Raw genomic sequence first — 16284 nt, 5'->3', positions numbered from 1 at the left:
GTGTCTGCGATACCCTAATCAAAGCGTCGTGAGATGAGCATGCTAGCCTTGCAGGGGCTGTAGCACTGGTAGTCCTAAACGCTGAAAATTAGAAGCAGGTATGATACTCACAGCGGCCTCCGACATTGTTGAATTTGGAGAATGTCTGCAGTCACTATTACGGAAGCCATATTACCAACCGAAGATAATGGTTGCGTAGTTATGATAGAAGAATGTCCACTGCTCGCATCCTGCGACTGTGACATCTTCCTCGCAACACGACGGAACCGCTTCAAAATACGTTTTTGAGTGACCTGTCTATAAATAGCAAAACCCGATGGAGAGAGAGAGGTGAAAAAAAATAATTTGTACACTGCACAAGCATATTTTACGCAAATAGGGAGTTGTTGATTGATACAGAGTTGAAGAATTGCCATAGAATTATACAAAAATCTATCGGCAAATATTTTACAAGTTGAAAGTCTATACAATGAAATAATTTACGCAAACTCTATGTAACGTCAAAGCTACCTTTAATTAAATACACATAAAGATGTTATAAATACCTAGCTACGAATAGCAAACAATTTGACTACCCCTGCAGGTAAACAATTGTAACACAAATTCAAATTCGTGGGAAACAACAAGCCAAAGTCTTTTTATACCACAATCACCCACATATTAATAAAAAAAATAGTGAAGGTAATATGAAAAGAATACATCACCCATCACAGTAATAGCTGAAGCTAAAGGTCTAAAAAAAATCCAATTTAAAGAACTCAACTGAGAGACGTCCTTATGGGCGGCCATTCGGCATGCAGTTATCATATACTATACACGGGGGAACAAGCCAATTAAACTCGGAATGTTTTACAAATTGCAACGCCATCTGGCGTTCTTTTTTGTCAACGTACTTTCGTGCTCACTGACGTTCTTTATTGAAAACGTCCTTTCGTGATCACTAACGTTCTTTCGTACACATTGTTCTTTCTTTTCTTATGACGTCTTTTCGTAATATTTGACTATTAACATTGTATTTTGACCTTTAGTAGTAACATTTAGTTCTTTATTCGTCATATTTGACATTAATTGAGTACTTTTGTCCTTTTTTTCAACTTTGTATTTTTTTTACCGAATGGCTGCCAATACGTCCTAGCTGTTATGCGACAGGCAGTGATGTGAGGTGATGTGTCATCAAGGTCACATGACAGTGGCGATGGTCCATTCAAAAAAGCAGGATTTGAAAACAAAAACATTTTTTTTTTACCCAAGACCATCGTAAGTAGTGAATGCATTAAGAATAATGCAGGATAAGTTAAAAATAATGACCTTAATTTGTAACATTCATTCTTTATTTGTAACATTCAACTATTATTGCGTATGTGTGTCCTTTATTTCAACTCATATGGCTCCACAATGAACTTGTTCCAAATCACAAGACTAAACCGAAGCTAATCAATATAAAACTTAAATTTGATCAATCCTGCTTATTGCTGCATGAGATTTTTGATAATCACACTCTGAACAGACATTAAAATGTGACTTATTGAACCATAAACTACCTTTTTTAGTGGCATACTTTGTCTCTAAATGTAAGGGTGCAGGCAATTACATGGAAGAGCTCATCAGACCTGTTCAAGGATTTTCAAAATATCAGATGTTATTATTATGTCCAACAATACACAAGGTTAGTCTTAAATATGGCATCTTAGAAAAGCAATCAAATTTGCTCTATCCCCATGTGAAATGTAACAACATCCTTGTGTTTGACTATGAAAGTTTAGGGAAAAACTATACTGTATTCCTCAAATACAAACATCTTACCTTGTCTGTCCTTACTCTTCAGTTGTGTGAGGCAGTTGGAGAAGAAGCGTGCCAGGTTGACCGCCACTGGGGGACATGTCCCGACCTCAACCCCTGGGGGCCTGGGAGCGGGGACAGAGGCAGGGAAGTCAGGTATAGTGGCAATACAATCATTTACAACTCATCTCATAAACATCACCAAAGAATATTGTAAATTATGCACTTGAAGACTACATTCTATCCACTGAAGAGCAGTTTACAAGCAGTTGTATCCTCATGTACTTTATGTTACTGTCAGACTCATATGTTTCCTGTGGTTTAAGGAAGTACAATAAAGTCTAGAAACAAGCACCACCCTCATTTTCAGTATAAGACCAAATTGTTGTCATGAAAACAAAATAATAATAAAATAATCCCAAATCTCAAGTTATACACTAGACTGATCTATATAGTAAGTTTCAATATGAAATATTTAATGGTATTGGAGTTCTGCTCTGGAAACGGAAAACAACTTGTTTTCATCATGAAAATCACTAAAAAAATAAAATAAAATGAATACAATTCCCAAATCATTACAAGGCACCAGTTCCCCACCAGACTGATCCATATAGAAAGTTTCAACATGAAATATTTAATGGTTTTGGAGTTCTGCTCCGGAAACGAAAAAAACAGATGGCTGACGGACAAATGGACAATGCTGATCGCTATATCCCCATGTTTCAAACCAGGAGGTCAATAAATGTAAAAGTCTGTTTCCTGCTGCTTCTCTCAATAAAAATTCTGTCTTTTGTATATTTTTCAATTGTGATATTATGTAACGTTAACCATGTAAATATTTTAGGAGAGAGACACCTAAGTTGTGGAAACTTTTACCCAGTCCTTCTCCTTGTGAATGAAATGTGTCTAAAACAAACAGGCTGTACTTCAATGATAGCATACAGAATACCATATTTTAAAGGAAAGAGGTGAAAGCAAGTGTTAATGTCTGTGTCAGTCTGAACTGTATTGAAAATTACCTCAAAAAAAGCCTGAGCTCCTGAAGAATGAGAAGAAAGTCACCGGTCAGGAACTGAAAGAAACAAGAAAACAGCGTTGTCACTATCCCCCGCCATGGGGTACATTAGAATTTTGTTGGTTCATATAGTACTGAATATTAACTATAAAAAAGTCCTATAAAGCCTTAAAAAGAGAAAGCCACTTGGGCCACTTCATATCATCAGGAAAATTGATTAAATGTGAAATTATTACACATAAAAGGCCCTTTCTCTGGGAAAAAACCCTCAGTTTGATCAATATTTCTTAGATAAGCTAACTTCAGCGGTTTCTCAGAAAACTTGTCCTGATTGCATACACTATGCACCAAGTAAAATATGGGTCATGGGCTCTGTAAACAAATAATTTACGGGATTTTTGCAAAGTTTCATTCATGTAACATCAGTAGTTTCTGAGTAAAGTAAACTTGTCCCCATTTCACTAAGCTGAAAAGCAGACAGTATGCATTAAGTTGAAAAGCATGGAGCAAGGGCCATAACTCTGCAAAAAAAATAATGTATGGCACTAACTCTTAACAAGTATCTCTTATATAAGGATGCAAACTTTCATTCATGTAACTTCAGTAGTTTATGAAACTACTTGTCCACATATAACACAGTATGAAAAGCTTGAAGCAAAGGCCATAATTCTGTTAACAATTAATGTACGACACCAATTTTAGAACATTTGAGATCATGACCAGTCACATAAGTGTGTAAAATTTCTCTTTTCTAACTTGAATAGTTTTGGAGAAAATTTGTCCATACTGAGATGCGGACAGGCAGACAGAAGGATGGACGAACTCCTATATCCTATAATATTCAGAGCTATTAGAGAAAAAAAACATAACAAATTATAGGGCATCAACCCAGAGGTATTTCAACCTCATACTCTAGGTGTACATCAAACTGAAGGCTAAACCTAAGACTGGAGTTCAGGAGATCTCAGAAGTATCCAGTATTGTAATTATTGGAGCATTCAGCATTGTCTAGAGTCAGCCAATCAGGCCATGGCTATGGAAACTACATGGAGCTACATGTGTCCAGCATTATTAAAATCTAAGGATCCTTCCTTCCCTGATCATGCTGATTATGCTGATGCCATGAAGCACTGCTTTGCCTGGCTTAGGATTGCTTGTTACAGACTGGCCTGATAAAGCATTAAATTGCTGCCTACAGTGCAGCTCGGACTCACTCATTTAGGCTAAAAAAAATAATAGGGGTAGTCTTCGATCTCAGGCACCGCCCACATCATCATAAAGTCTTCCGTACTTCTTCATTTCGTTTTTTATTTCCATTTAAAATTTTTTTTTAGAAAATACTTATACTTTAAAACAATAAGATCCAATATAGCACAGTTATTTCCCTTTACATGCGCACTCCTTTACTGCACATCTAGTGTTATGGTATTGGTGGCAATAGGCGTTTGTATGCTTGTTTTTGTTGGGAGGCCCTTCCCAGGTTGATGGTACACAACTGTTTAAATTGTTTGATAGGCATTACTTAGAAGTTGACGGATGACAAGGTAGACAATTTAATGTCAACCAAGTCTTGCTTGACAACGGTTTAAGGATCTGTAACGAAACGTCGCTTTTTACAGTATTAAAGAAGTTGTTATCCATAAAATTGTGTCTACCTTGTCACACAACTGTTTATTTGGTTACATACAAGTTTGAGCACACAAAAGAAAAAAAACAATGCCCACCCGCTCCATATTTTCAAAAGTCATTGCCACTTGAGGCTGAGGTATTGTTACGAATTAAGCTACACAAGGTAAGATATTCAATAAGTAAAAAATACATACATAACTCAAAGTTACTTTTTCACAAATGCACATTTTAATCAAACTTGATCTGATAAATGTTCTCAAAAGTAAGGCCTAATTTTAGTGTCCTGAGGGTGTAAAAAAACATGAAATCAGAAATACTCCTTAGGGTCTCAAAAACACAGCATGCAAGGATACTAAACTAAGCTATACAAACATGTGTGAGCATAAGAAAGTCGGAGGTAATGCTTACCCCTTGCTGGCCCTGCTCGAGAAGAGGCACAGCTGTCAGGTCCAAGTTGAGTGCAGTCTCCACCCCCCACTTGATGATGAACTGACTCTCATGCTGGTAGCATCGGCTCAGCACTGTCATGAGCCAGGATGTGTGTAGGCACCAGCCAGCACCTGCCCACATGGAACACAATAGAACACTAACTCACCCGCGTGTAAATATCTAATCTTACTTTAAACCATGTCTTTGGTCTTTCATAACAATTAATAACAAACTTTAATTTCCATGTCATCATCAAAAAGTTCTCCAAGTTATTTTGTTAAGCCAAATATATTGAATGCAGTTTAGTGTTTGACATACACTATCCGCTTCCCTATTGATCCGAGGCCAGAAGAATGTTCTTTAGCAGCTAGCAACCAGCAAGCACCAGCTGGTCAGGGAGTAGCAATCATCCTGTGTAACCAGCAAGTACCAGCTAGTCAGGGAGCAGCAATCATCCTGTGTAACCAGCAAGTACCAGCTGGTCAGGGAGTAGCAATCATCCTGTGTAACCAGCAAGTACCAGCTGGTCAGGGAGTAGCAATCTTCCTGTGTAACCAGCAAGTACCAGCTAGTCAGGGAGTAGCAATCATCCTGTGTAACCAGCAAGTACCAGCTAGTCAGGGAGTAGCAATCATCCTGTGTAACCAGCAACAACCAGCTAGTCAGGGAGTAGCAATCATCCTGTGTAACCAGCAAGCACCAGCTAGTCAGGGAGCAGCAATCATCCTGTGTAACCAGCAAGCACCAGCTAGTCAGGGAGCAGCAATCATCCTGTGTAACCAGCAAGCACCAGCTAGTCAGGGAGTAGCAATCATCCTGTGTAACCAGCAAGTACCAGCTAGTCAGGGAGCAGCAATCATCCTGTGTAACCAGCAAGTACCAGCTGGTCAGGGAGTAGCAATCATCCTGTGTAACCAGCAAGTACCAGCTGGTCAGGGAGTAGCAATCATCCTGTGTAACCAGCAACAACCAGCTGGACAGGGAGTAGCAATCATCTTGTGTAACCAGCAAGTGCCAGCTAGTCAGGGAGTAGCAATCATCCTGTGTAACCAGCAAGCACCAGCTAGTCAGGGAGCAGCAATCATCCTGTGTTACCAGCAAGTACCAGCTAGTCAGGGAGCAGCAATCATCTTGTGTAACCAGCAAGTACCAGCTAGTCAGGGAGTAGCAATCATCCTGTGTAACCAGCAAGTACCAGCTAGTCAGGGAGTAGCAATCATCTTGTGTAACCAGCAAGCACCAGCTAGTCAGGGAGTAGCAATCATCCTGTGTAACCAGCAAGCACCAGCTAGTCAGGGAGCAGCAATCATCCTGTGTTACCAGCAAGTACCAGCTAGTCAGGGAGCAGCAATCATCTTGTGTAACCAGCAAGTACCAGCGAGTCAGGGAGTAGCAATCGTCCTGTGTAACCAGCAAGTACCAGCTAGTCAGGGAGTAGCAATCATCCTGTGTAACCAGCAAGTACCAGCTAGTCAGGGAGTAGCAATCATCCTGTGTAACCAGCAAGCACCAGCTAGTCAGGGAGTAGCAATCATCCTGTGTAACCAGCAAGCACCAGCTAGTCAGGGAGTAGCAATCATCCTGTGTAACCAGCAAGTACCAGCTGGTCAGGGAGTAGCAATCATCCTGTGTAACCAGCAAGCACCAGCTAGTCAGGGAGCAGCAATCATCCTGTGTAACCAGCAAGCACCAGCTAGTCAGGGAGTAGCAATCATCCTGTGTAACCAGCAAGTACCAGCTGGTCAGGGAGTAGCAATCATCCTGTGTAGCAAGCACCAGCTAGTCAGGGAGTAGCAATCATCCTGTGTAGCAAGCACCAGCTAGTCAGGGAGTAGCAATCATCCTGTGTAACCAGCAAGCACCAGCTGGTCAGGGAGTAGCAATCATCCTGTGTAACCAGCAAGCACCAGCTGGTCAGGGAGTAGCAATCATCCTGTGTAGCAAGCACCAGCTAGTCAGGGAGTAGCAATCATCCTGTGTAACCAGCAAGTACCAGCAAGTCAGGGAGCAGCAATCATCCTGTGTAGCAAGCACCAGCTAGTCAGGGAGTAGCAATCATCCTGTGTAACCAGCAAGCACCAGCTGGTCAGGGAGTAGCAATCATCCTGTGTAGCAAGCACCAGCTAGTCAGGGAGTAGCAATCATCCTGTGTAACCAATATAGAACAAAATGTGATGGAAATTGGAAATATGGGTCACATATTCCTTTGTAGTGTAACAACTGTAGCTGTTGCAATCAATTTGTTTTTGTTAGGGAGTAGTCGTTCATCGGTAAACTATTTGGTTCACCATGTGAACAGTTATCGATAACGTCATGTGATGAATTTGCAACATAACAATTGATTATTGATAATATGGAGGGGCCATGCCATAGAGACTCAACAATAAATTCTCTGAAATAAAAAAAATAGTTGTGTATAATTCTAAGAATATTACCTCTATTACACCATGGCCATAATTTCTATTTTGGATGCTCTCACACTGTAAAAATCTTTAGATTTTCAACAGACCTCCTCTTCACTTTGAAGGTATGAAGGTGTGTTTGATCAGAAAAGGGTAACCTAACCCTAACCCATAAAAGGGTGCTTGATAAGAAGGGCTAAGGATAAAATTGAGGGTAACCTACCCTAATCCCAACACAACTAAACCTTAGGATCAAAAAGGCATGCGAGATCTGTGAAGCGAGAGCCACAGCCAATAGCCTGTGGCGATTAGCACTATAAACTGTTTTGTTGCCTTCGAGTTAATTTCTAATGCTGACAGCATGAAATCTGTTTATATATTTCAACACAATATCCATGAAAATAGACAACAGTGAGTGTGCTGGGTTTAACACCGCTTTATGTGGGGAAATCTCAAAGTGATGCAGGTCTCAGACGTCTACATCTTTGGTGAAACCCATAAGCACGGATACGGTGCTGACAAACCGCGATACTGTCAGGGTAAACTGTGATTTGAACCCACAATTATATATTTCTGGTGTGCCCAAGGGAATTGCAGCACCTTAGACGACTTGGCCTCCCATGCCCCAAAATATTCTGAAAATATGTAATTTGAATGGAAAGAAATAATTCCAATTAAACTGAAAAGGAGCCCTAGTGAGATGGGAGAACAAGACTTAGTGAAAACACAAACTTGCTTCATTTAGGGCTTTTGCATTACAGAAAAAGGCTTGTAGACAGACCTGGGGTATTCGTATTCAGTATTCGTATTCAAATATTATTCCATACATTAATTTAGTATTCGCGTGTATTCAGTATTCACAACAACGCATGAATACAAGTATTCATATTGTATTCGAATAGTCTCTTGAAAGACCCTGTATTCATGAATACCTTTTTAATACATTTTGAATACTTTTGTACTTATATTAAAAAACACACCTTATTTCAATCACAACTGTTTGTAGTTACTCAGATCTGCACTTGGCCAACATCTGATCATGCTGATAACTAAACTGTCTGATCATGCTGATAACTAAACTGATGTGTTTGAACTACCGTACACATATTTTCAACTTTTGTCTTCACCAAACATCTAACAATATAGCCATGTGCCCTTAATGTGATCTTGGTACACATGATGCCTGTGGGGTGCAGCAAGGCTGCTTGTCTGGCAACAAAGTTGGATCATCTGGTTATCAAAGTATGGCAGCTTTGTTTTACATTCACACTCAGTCAACCTGGGGTGTCACTCCTCTTTGTGGCAGTATTTACTCAGTCTTTCACTGGCTGCCCTGGACCACACTTCATCACAATTGTCAACCAAAACTTCGGATTTCGACATGACTGGTAAAAATCAGTCAGGTGTGCCAGTAAGATGTAATGTATTCAAATATATTTTCAACGTATTCGTATTCAAAACATTGCACAAGAAAGGCGTATTTGTATTCATACAGTTACCAAGTATTCATATTTGTATTCGCCCCTGGTCTGCTTATGAAAAAATTATATGGTAAAAGGACTATGAGACGGACTAGTGATTCATATAAACATTCATTTTTATATACTTATATGTAGCATTGAAGAGTGAAGATAGATCTGATGGTTTGGACCCTAAGTGTATGGTGACATACATTACCTGAGTTTGTGGCAGCTTTCACAAGTGACTGCATCCGGCCTAGAAGTGGCTTTATAACATGAACCTACAACATGTACAAACATACATACTCATGTAGTCAATGAACGCATCACACCAGTGAGAAAACACAACAACTAATTACATGGAGTTGTCACAACTATACGACTTATGGCATGTATACAAACTGTATGCAAAGTGTACTATTATTACTAAATTTATAATCAAATCATGCCCTGTCTGGTTCATTTGTTCCTTGGCTGTCATTCATGTCATCCCCTCCATCGTCATCTACTCCGGTTCAACCGTCACAGCGATCAGGCAGGCATTCACACAACCCTCTCGCTTTCAAGTATGTCGTGTTTTCACCTTATGCTTTTCAGTGGGAACCTTTTGGGGGTTACTTGCCTATCAGTGGGAACCTTTTGGGGGTTACTTGCCAATCAATGGGAACCTTTTGGAGGTTACTTGCCTATCAGTGGGAACCTTTCGGGGGTTACTTGCCTATCAGTGGGAACCTTTGGGAGGTTACTTGCCTATCAGTGGGAACCTTTGGGAGGTTACTTGCCTATCAGTGGGAACCTTTTGGAGGTTACTTGCCTTTCAGTGGGAACCTTTTTGGGGTTGCTTGCCTATCAGCAGGAACCTGTTGGGGGTTCCTTGCCTATCAGTGGGAACCTTTTGGGGGTTACTTGCCTATCAGTGGGAACCTTTTGGGGGTTACTTGTTTATCAGTGGGAAACTTTTTGGGGTTACTTGCCTATCAGCAGGAACCTGTTGGGGGTTCCTTGCCTATCAGTGGGAACCTTTTGGGGGTTACTTGCCTATCAGTGGGAACCTTTTGGGGGTTACTTGTTTATCAGTGGGAAACTTTTTGGGGTTACTTGCCTATCAGCAGGAACCTTTTGGCTCAGCTGAATTATGACGTTTTAATGCCGAAAAGTTATATTTACAATGATTATGCTATATGCTTGAAGTGTGTTCTTACAAAATATACAACGAAAGTATGCAAACGATGTACATGAAAATGTGGGAGGTCACATGACCTCAAATATGAACGATCAGCTAGGTGTGGACAAATAGTGCTTTTTATCCTAACTTTTGCTTTAAAACAATGCCTGAGGAGTGTGTGTACATGTTTGACATCGATACACATCATATATATCTGTGCGAGTACTAAAACGACAAATGACCTTGACTGTCCTTCGCTACCATGTCGTCCGTGAACACTGACTGGGCGCAGTGTTATCGTTAAGCAAGTAATTATCTAAATACAACATTACCTATTTAGCCAAATATGGTTATTTCAAATCTACATGTTCTTATCTACATAATTACATATGTTGTGGTATTATCTCGACCGTTAATTATCATACATACCTGAAAACAACAAAGAATTTGGGTCACATCAGTTTATGTTTCATAAAACATGGCTGACAAAGATACGTCAGCCAATGACATAAGCGCATTCAATTTGACAGTGCGCTAAGCGGCACAACTTCCAGAGGACTGACAGAGTGATTTCCCTTAGACCGTGGACCAGACACTCAACATGTATTTACTTACACCCTTGAAAACACGGAATATATTACACAGGGGATGCAAAATTTAACTGAATGCACTTACAATGGGTGAAAAGTACTATATACAACATTTGGCAACCATAGTTGCCAAAAATTGTGTGGCCCAACAGTGGTACTTATCATTTGGGACGTCAAGAGAAGAGCTGCCAAATATAATTAACTGGCATTTTAGTATCCCACAAGCACCTGCGCACGCTTTGGACATAGAATCCACTCTTCCGTCATGTTCTTCTTTATATGCTCAGGCATCCTCTGCTTGGTAGCCTGTCGCTTCCCTTTAGCACTGCATGCAAGAAGTAACAAATACTCCAACTGGAGCTAGATTAAACTAGGACCAATAAAATCAGTTACTAAACTTGTAACTATCATGTAGCTGTAAATATAACAACTACAGAGAGTAAAATCAAAATCATCAGAATCAATCGTAAAATCAACAACTCATTGTAAGAATATGTACAACATGTACTGGGACATCACCTGTTTTTCTTCAAGGGTTTCAACCAACAGTATGTAATGTTCCCACACTACAGCCAGATCCCTGTTCCCTGTTTTCCACTGGAAGATAGGATATGGTCTCCCTGTCATATCTGTATTTACATCTACGTTGTTGCTCTCACACGTGTCTACAATCCTCTTCAACAGGTACAATGAGCGTTTTCTTGACACTGGATTTACACTGTACAGCCCCCTCTGGACAATCCCCCAGAAGCTGTCACTACATCGCAAATCTTCTTCAACAGTTTCTTCAGAAATTGGAAAGTAAAAATCTGCTAAACTACAAAACATGACAAGTGTTTTGTCTTCAAACTGGCTCTTTTTGCAATCAACTGTTTGACAGAGTAACTGAGTTTCTCTCCACAGCATAGCCAGTTTACTTTCTGTAGTTGTAGGTTCTTGTCTAAGTATAGGAGAAAGGACACCACTGATAACTCTTGCAAATACTTTGTCTGAGACAAGGGGAAATGTGCAAATAAGTTGAGCAAAGATCTTATGTAACAGGTGACATACATCGGGGGCAAATATTTCTTTCCTTCTTGCATTCAAGTATGTCCTCAGCAGTTCCACGGTGCACGAGACACCCAAGTACTCATCATTATGCTGGGTTGTGCCATAAATACCAGGACTGTCAGTACAATATGACTGTAATGCATCAGTACAGTGTTGAAGCACTTGGACTACTTGATCTGATGTAGATTTTTCTAAACTTGTTACTAAGAGTTCACATGTGACAAGAAGAATTTGATGTGTATTTTTACCACTGGAAATATGCATTGATGATTGGAACAATCTCAACATGGGTATGCATACACTCCAGATGAGCGAGTCAATTTCTGAAACTATATCTTCCTGGTCTTTGGTATCTGATTTAATGTTCTTAACCAATCTGCAAAGGATTTCCAAGTCTGCTGTATATTTTCCATCCAATATCTGTACACCTGCTTGTGATATGTTGCTGCTTATTTCATGAACCACATGTTTAATGATTCTTGGGCCATCAACGTCTGCCAGGCGACTGATACGTTGAATGATATCTGCCATAGTTGTCAGATCACAAATCACAAGTTGAACGATTCCCTTGTCTTGGCTGCCGATACAGCGATAAAACCAGACAGTTGTCCCATTCAGCGATTGCCTGAAAGTCAGGCCGGTCCGGGTCGGCGGGTACTACTAAAATCGGAATGACAAATACTAAAAACGAAACGTGCGCAAATACGTACATTAAGTGTCCACAAATCTAGATGGATATATGTATGGTGTATGTGCAAAAACGTCTCTGTGTGTGTGTGTATGTGTGTGTGTGTGTGTGTGTGTGTGTGAAACGAGAAGTTTGAAGAAAAATAACCTTACAAATGTGAAACGTACAAATACTTGTCATTCTGCTGTGTAATAAACCAGTTTATTACTCGCCCCACGAAGAGAACATCCGTTTAACTAACACACAGCTGTATTACACCTTGTGTAATACCAAAGCGCATGCTTATGTACTCCTAGACCAGTTTCACTAACAATAATAGAAAACTCAAAACATCCATTGGCTTATTAAACGACATTGCGTGTGGAGATGATAGATCACTGAGCGGATGACGCCACATGGCATAGGGTATTGGGAGTTACGATAACCTTACAAATGTGAAACGTACAAATACTTGTCATTCTGCTGTGTAATAAACCAGTTTATTACTCGCCCCACGAAGAGAACATCCGTTTAACTAACACACAGCTGTATTACACCTTGTGTAATACCAAAGCGCATGCTTATGTACTCCTAGACCAGTTTCACTAACAATAATAGAAAACTCAAAACATCCATTGGCTTATTAAACGACATTGCGTGTGGAGATGATAGATCACTGAGCGGATGACGCCACATGGCATAGGGTATTGGGAGTTACGATAACCAGAGCGCCACGATAGTTTTGTTGAACGGACCCCTGAATTATAAAGGTAAAGCTGTTGTATGTTTTTAGCAATACATGTCAAGTTTTGACGTGTTTGAAGTATTATTCTTTTAAAACTCAATTATATTATGCTGTGGATAATATATTATGCTGTGGATCACGTAGATGTCTGCCTATTCACGAACGATAGTAATTTTTTTAAGTTGTAAAAGGCAAGTAATAAATACAATACTAAACTCGCTCCCGTGTAATATCAATTTTATGAACTCGTGAATAGTTCTGGTATCTGACTCGTATATGTTCGTGTATATCATTTATCCATCACGAAACTAAAGTGTCTGCATACGATTCAAGCACGCATTTAAAAAATACCTCACTATAGTTTCACCTAATTTGTCGATCAATCCAGATCACTATTATACACGTTTTCTTTATGACGTCACAATGGAATCCTGAGCATGGTCTCTACATATAAAAAGTACATTTCTTCAGGATCGTCTCAGGCGAGGAAAACACACTATAACATCACAGACGTATATAACATACTGTATTATTCGAACGATTATTTCAAATTGCACTGTATTTTAACAGCGATGTCAGATGGTTGTGTGAGGAAAGGTACTAGATATATCCTAGAGAATTGCTCGTCGCTGCTTATAAGCGTAAAATGATTTGTTACACTTCTCATACTGTTAATGTGGCAAACGCCAAATTCGAGATAAAGTTACAAAATTCTACAGTCAAGTCATACTTAGTACCTAATCCAATGATCGAGATAGCGTTGTATATCTATGTTTATATCGAAATGGAGATCATATTTATATGTATTTACATACTAGTAGTGAGGCGTTCGGGACTAAGTTCGGGAATAAGTTCCAGGCACCCAAACATTCGAGATAACAGGGTCCGGCTGCATATGATATTAGATGTGCGAGCTGGCCAGTTAGGCGCGATCAACATCAGTCGTAACTGTTTTGTGGATACGATCGCCTAGATTACCCGTGGTAGAATCGCTGTTGGCGGGAAGGCGTAAGCAGCGTTGAGATTTTACCATGATGTGGTCAGAGCGTCGTACCTCCACGCCTCTAGATCTGGACTCGGAGAGACGAATCTGGCGAGTTGTGTGGTGAACCTGGGGGCGAACAGGTCGACCTCTGGGCGGTGGTAGAGGTGGCAAATCTCCTTGAATGTAATCAACATTCTGGTCGATCCGGACGGGACAGGGAATCTGCTATGACATTGCTTGCTCGAGCGTTGATGCTCAATGCATCGATCATTTGAAAAAAATCCATCGTCAGAGCCAGTAGGCAGGCTGACTGTTTGGACCCCACCTTGTTGATGTACCATACTACACTGAGGCGTTGTCGGACTGTATCATCAGTTGAGATGACTAACTTCCTGCTGTTTGATGATATTCCAGATGCGCTCCCCAACCTACTGTCGATACATCCACGAACAGGTGGTGTGTTGGTAGAACGGGTTCTAGGGGAATTCCGGAGCAGACGTTCGTTCTGGATAGCCGCCATTGTAGATGGGCGTAAAGGTGTAACGGAAGCGGAATCTGGACCAGGCAATCATCGATCTGAGGCTACGGTCTTAGGAAGCGCCGAATTGGCCGTAATTGTAGTCGACCTCTCTGGGTGAGGGCTTGCGCCGACGTCAATAGACCTAGCAACTGCTGCCATTGTCGAAGAAGTAGAGACTGTCTGAGTGCCAGTGGCACGAGCCGTTGTGTCTTCTTCCATCTGTCCGGAGGGACAAGCATCTTTCCGAGATCGGTGTCGAAAAATGCTGCAATGAATTGCAGTTGTCGAGAGGGCGTGGTTTGCAACTTCTCTATTTTTACTAACCAACCGTGCTGGTGGAGTAGTTTCTGCGCGAAGGCGAGATGTCAAATTAGGACGTCCCGGTCGGCATGGGCCTGGATGCAATCGTCGATGAACGATTCGAAGACGATTCTCCTGACGTGCAGGAACTTCGTAATGGGCTTGGAAGAAGGGTAAAAAGCCACAGGGCTGAAGATATTCCAAATGGGAGCACCTTCCATTGGTTGTGACGACCGTGGAAAATAAGCCGAAGGTAATGCCGGTGCTCAGGATGGGTGGGCACGTGAAGGAAGGCGTTTTGTAAGTCCAGGCTGACCATGTAGTGTGCTGTATAGACGATCGACCTTGAGGGGAGTGATCTGAAACTCGACCCTTAGGATGTCGATCTTTAGGACGTAGAGTGAGTGAGTATGGTTTTACGCCGCTCTTAGCAATATTCCAGCAATATCACGGCGACCCGACCGCCCCCTTTAGGATGTAGAGTCTTGTCAGTCTTGTCAGATCGTTCTCGAGAAGCCTGTTACTTGGAATGTCGACCATTGTCATATCGACCCATGGAATGTCGACCCTCGGAACATCGATCTGACAAATGTCGACCCTGGTTCGATGTCGACCTCTCCGTAGAATGTCGACCCTTAGAACTCGACTCTGAATGTCGACCCTTGTCTCGATGTCGATCTTCCTCAGGCCGAAATCGCTCTCTACTCTTCCTAAGTCCAGTCAGCGCTGTCGCTGGAACCGGAGTAAGTGGATCAATCGGAGTAGAGATGAGGCTGGTCGACGTGGGACCGACTGGTGGAACTGCAACCTCCAAAGTCGTTGATTGACTTCCAATAGATTGGGTATGAGTAGATGGACATATCTCAGTAGACTAGTTTTAATTTACTGCCATCACCATACGTGTGTCCGACGTATTCGCCGTGTAAAAAATGCATCTTCTTCCACTGAGAGGGAAGTGATCGTGGCTGGTGTCGTTTGCTTAACCACGGATTTTACAGATGGACGACTGCGAGTTTTAGTCACACGCTTGGGTTTCTTAGACGATGAGGGTCCATGTTCTGTATCTTTAGATAATGATCAGCGATCAATGCCTCTCTCCTGGCATTTCTTAAGATAGTCAGTGAATACCTCCTGGGACAGATTAGTGCATTCTGAACACAGTAGACCTGGCTGACATACGCCCAAACAATCACAACATAGATCCACCGGCGAAAAAATGTGGGGACACTTCTTGCAAGCTGGTCGTTTTGCTTGATCCTTGATCATATCTTAGGGGTAAAAGGTGCCCCAGTAGTATAGGTAATGGGGGTTCTGGACCACTTCCACTGGAGCCAGATTTATTACCTATACTGCTACTACAGGGGGGATTTTTTATGCCAAAATGATGATGCGATTTAACGATAGTCATGAGATTGGCTCTAGCTCACCAATACCTGGGGCCAATCATTGCTTTAGATGAGTCTAAATGGTAATAAAAATATTCTTTATTATTTTTATCGATAAAGCGATATTCAACATTTTTATTAAGTTCTTCGTTCATTTTACTAG

The 16284-nt window shown here is 41.1% G+C and overlaps 1 protein-coding gene across 4 annotated transcripts in view; it reads right to left on the bottom strand.

Annotated features, from left to right (window-relative positions):
- LOC124118859 (probable methyltransferase TARBP1) overlaps positions 1–12175 on the bottom strand; it is a 65090-nt gene extending 52915 nt beyond the window's left edge. For 3 of the 4 annotated variants that reach the window (XM_046481139.2, XM_046481140.2, XM_046481141.2), the window contains exons 1-5: positions 10989–12174; positions 8932–8995; positions 4832–4983; positions 2799–2851; positions 1804–1904 (exon numbers count right to left, since the gene is read on the bottom strand). In XM_046481139.2, coding sequence (XP_046337095.2) covers positions 1804–1904; positions 2799–2851; positions 4832–4983; positions 8932–8995; positions 10989–12050 — 1432 coding nt within the window. In that variant the 5' untranslated portion in view covers positions 12051–12174. Of the gene's footprint in view, positions 1–1803; positions 1905–2798; positions 2852–4831; positions 4984–8931; positions 8996–10988 lie in introns of all 4 variants that reach the window. The other variant, XM_048403033.1, reaches the window with a different exon arrangement.
- Positions 12176–16284: the final 4109 nt, after the last annotated feature.

Source organism: Haliotis rufescens, unplaced genomic scaffold (genome assembly GCF_023055435.1).
Source record: "Haliotis rufescens isolate VD_foot unplaced genomic scaffold, xgHalRufe1.0.p SCAF_3, whole genome shotgun sequence".
NCBI lineage: Eukaryota > Metazoa > Mollusca > Gastropoda > Lepetellida > Haliotidae > Haliotis > Haliotis rufescens.
The sequence above is the reverse complement of the archived record's forward strand: the minus strand, read 5'-3'. Positions and strand labels throughout refer to the sequence as shown.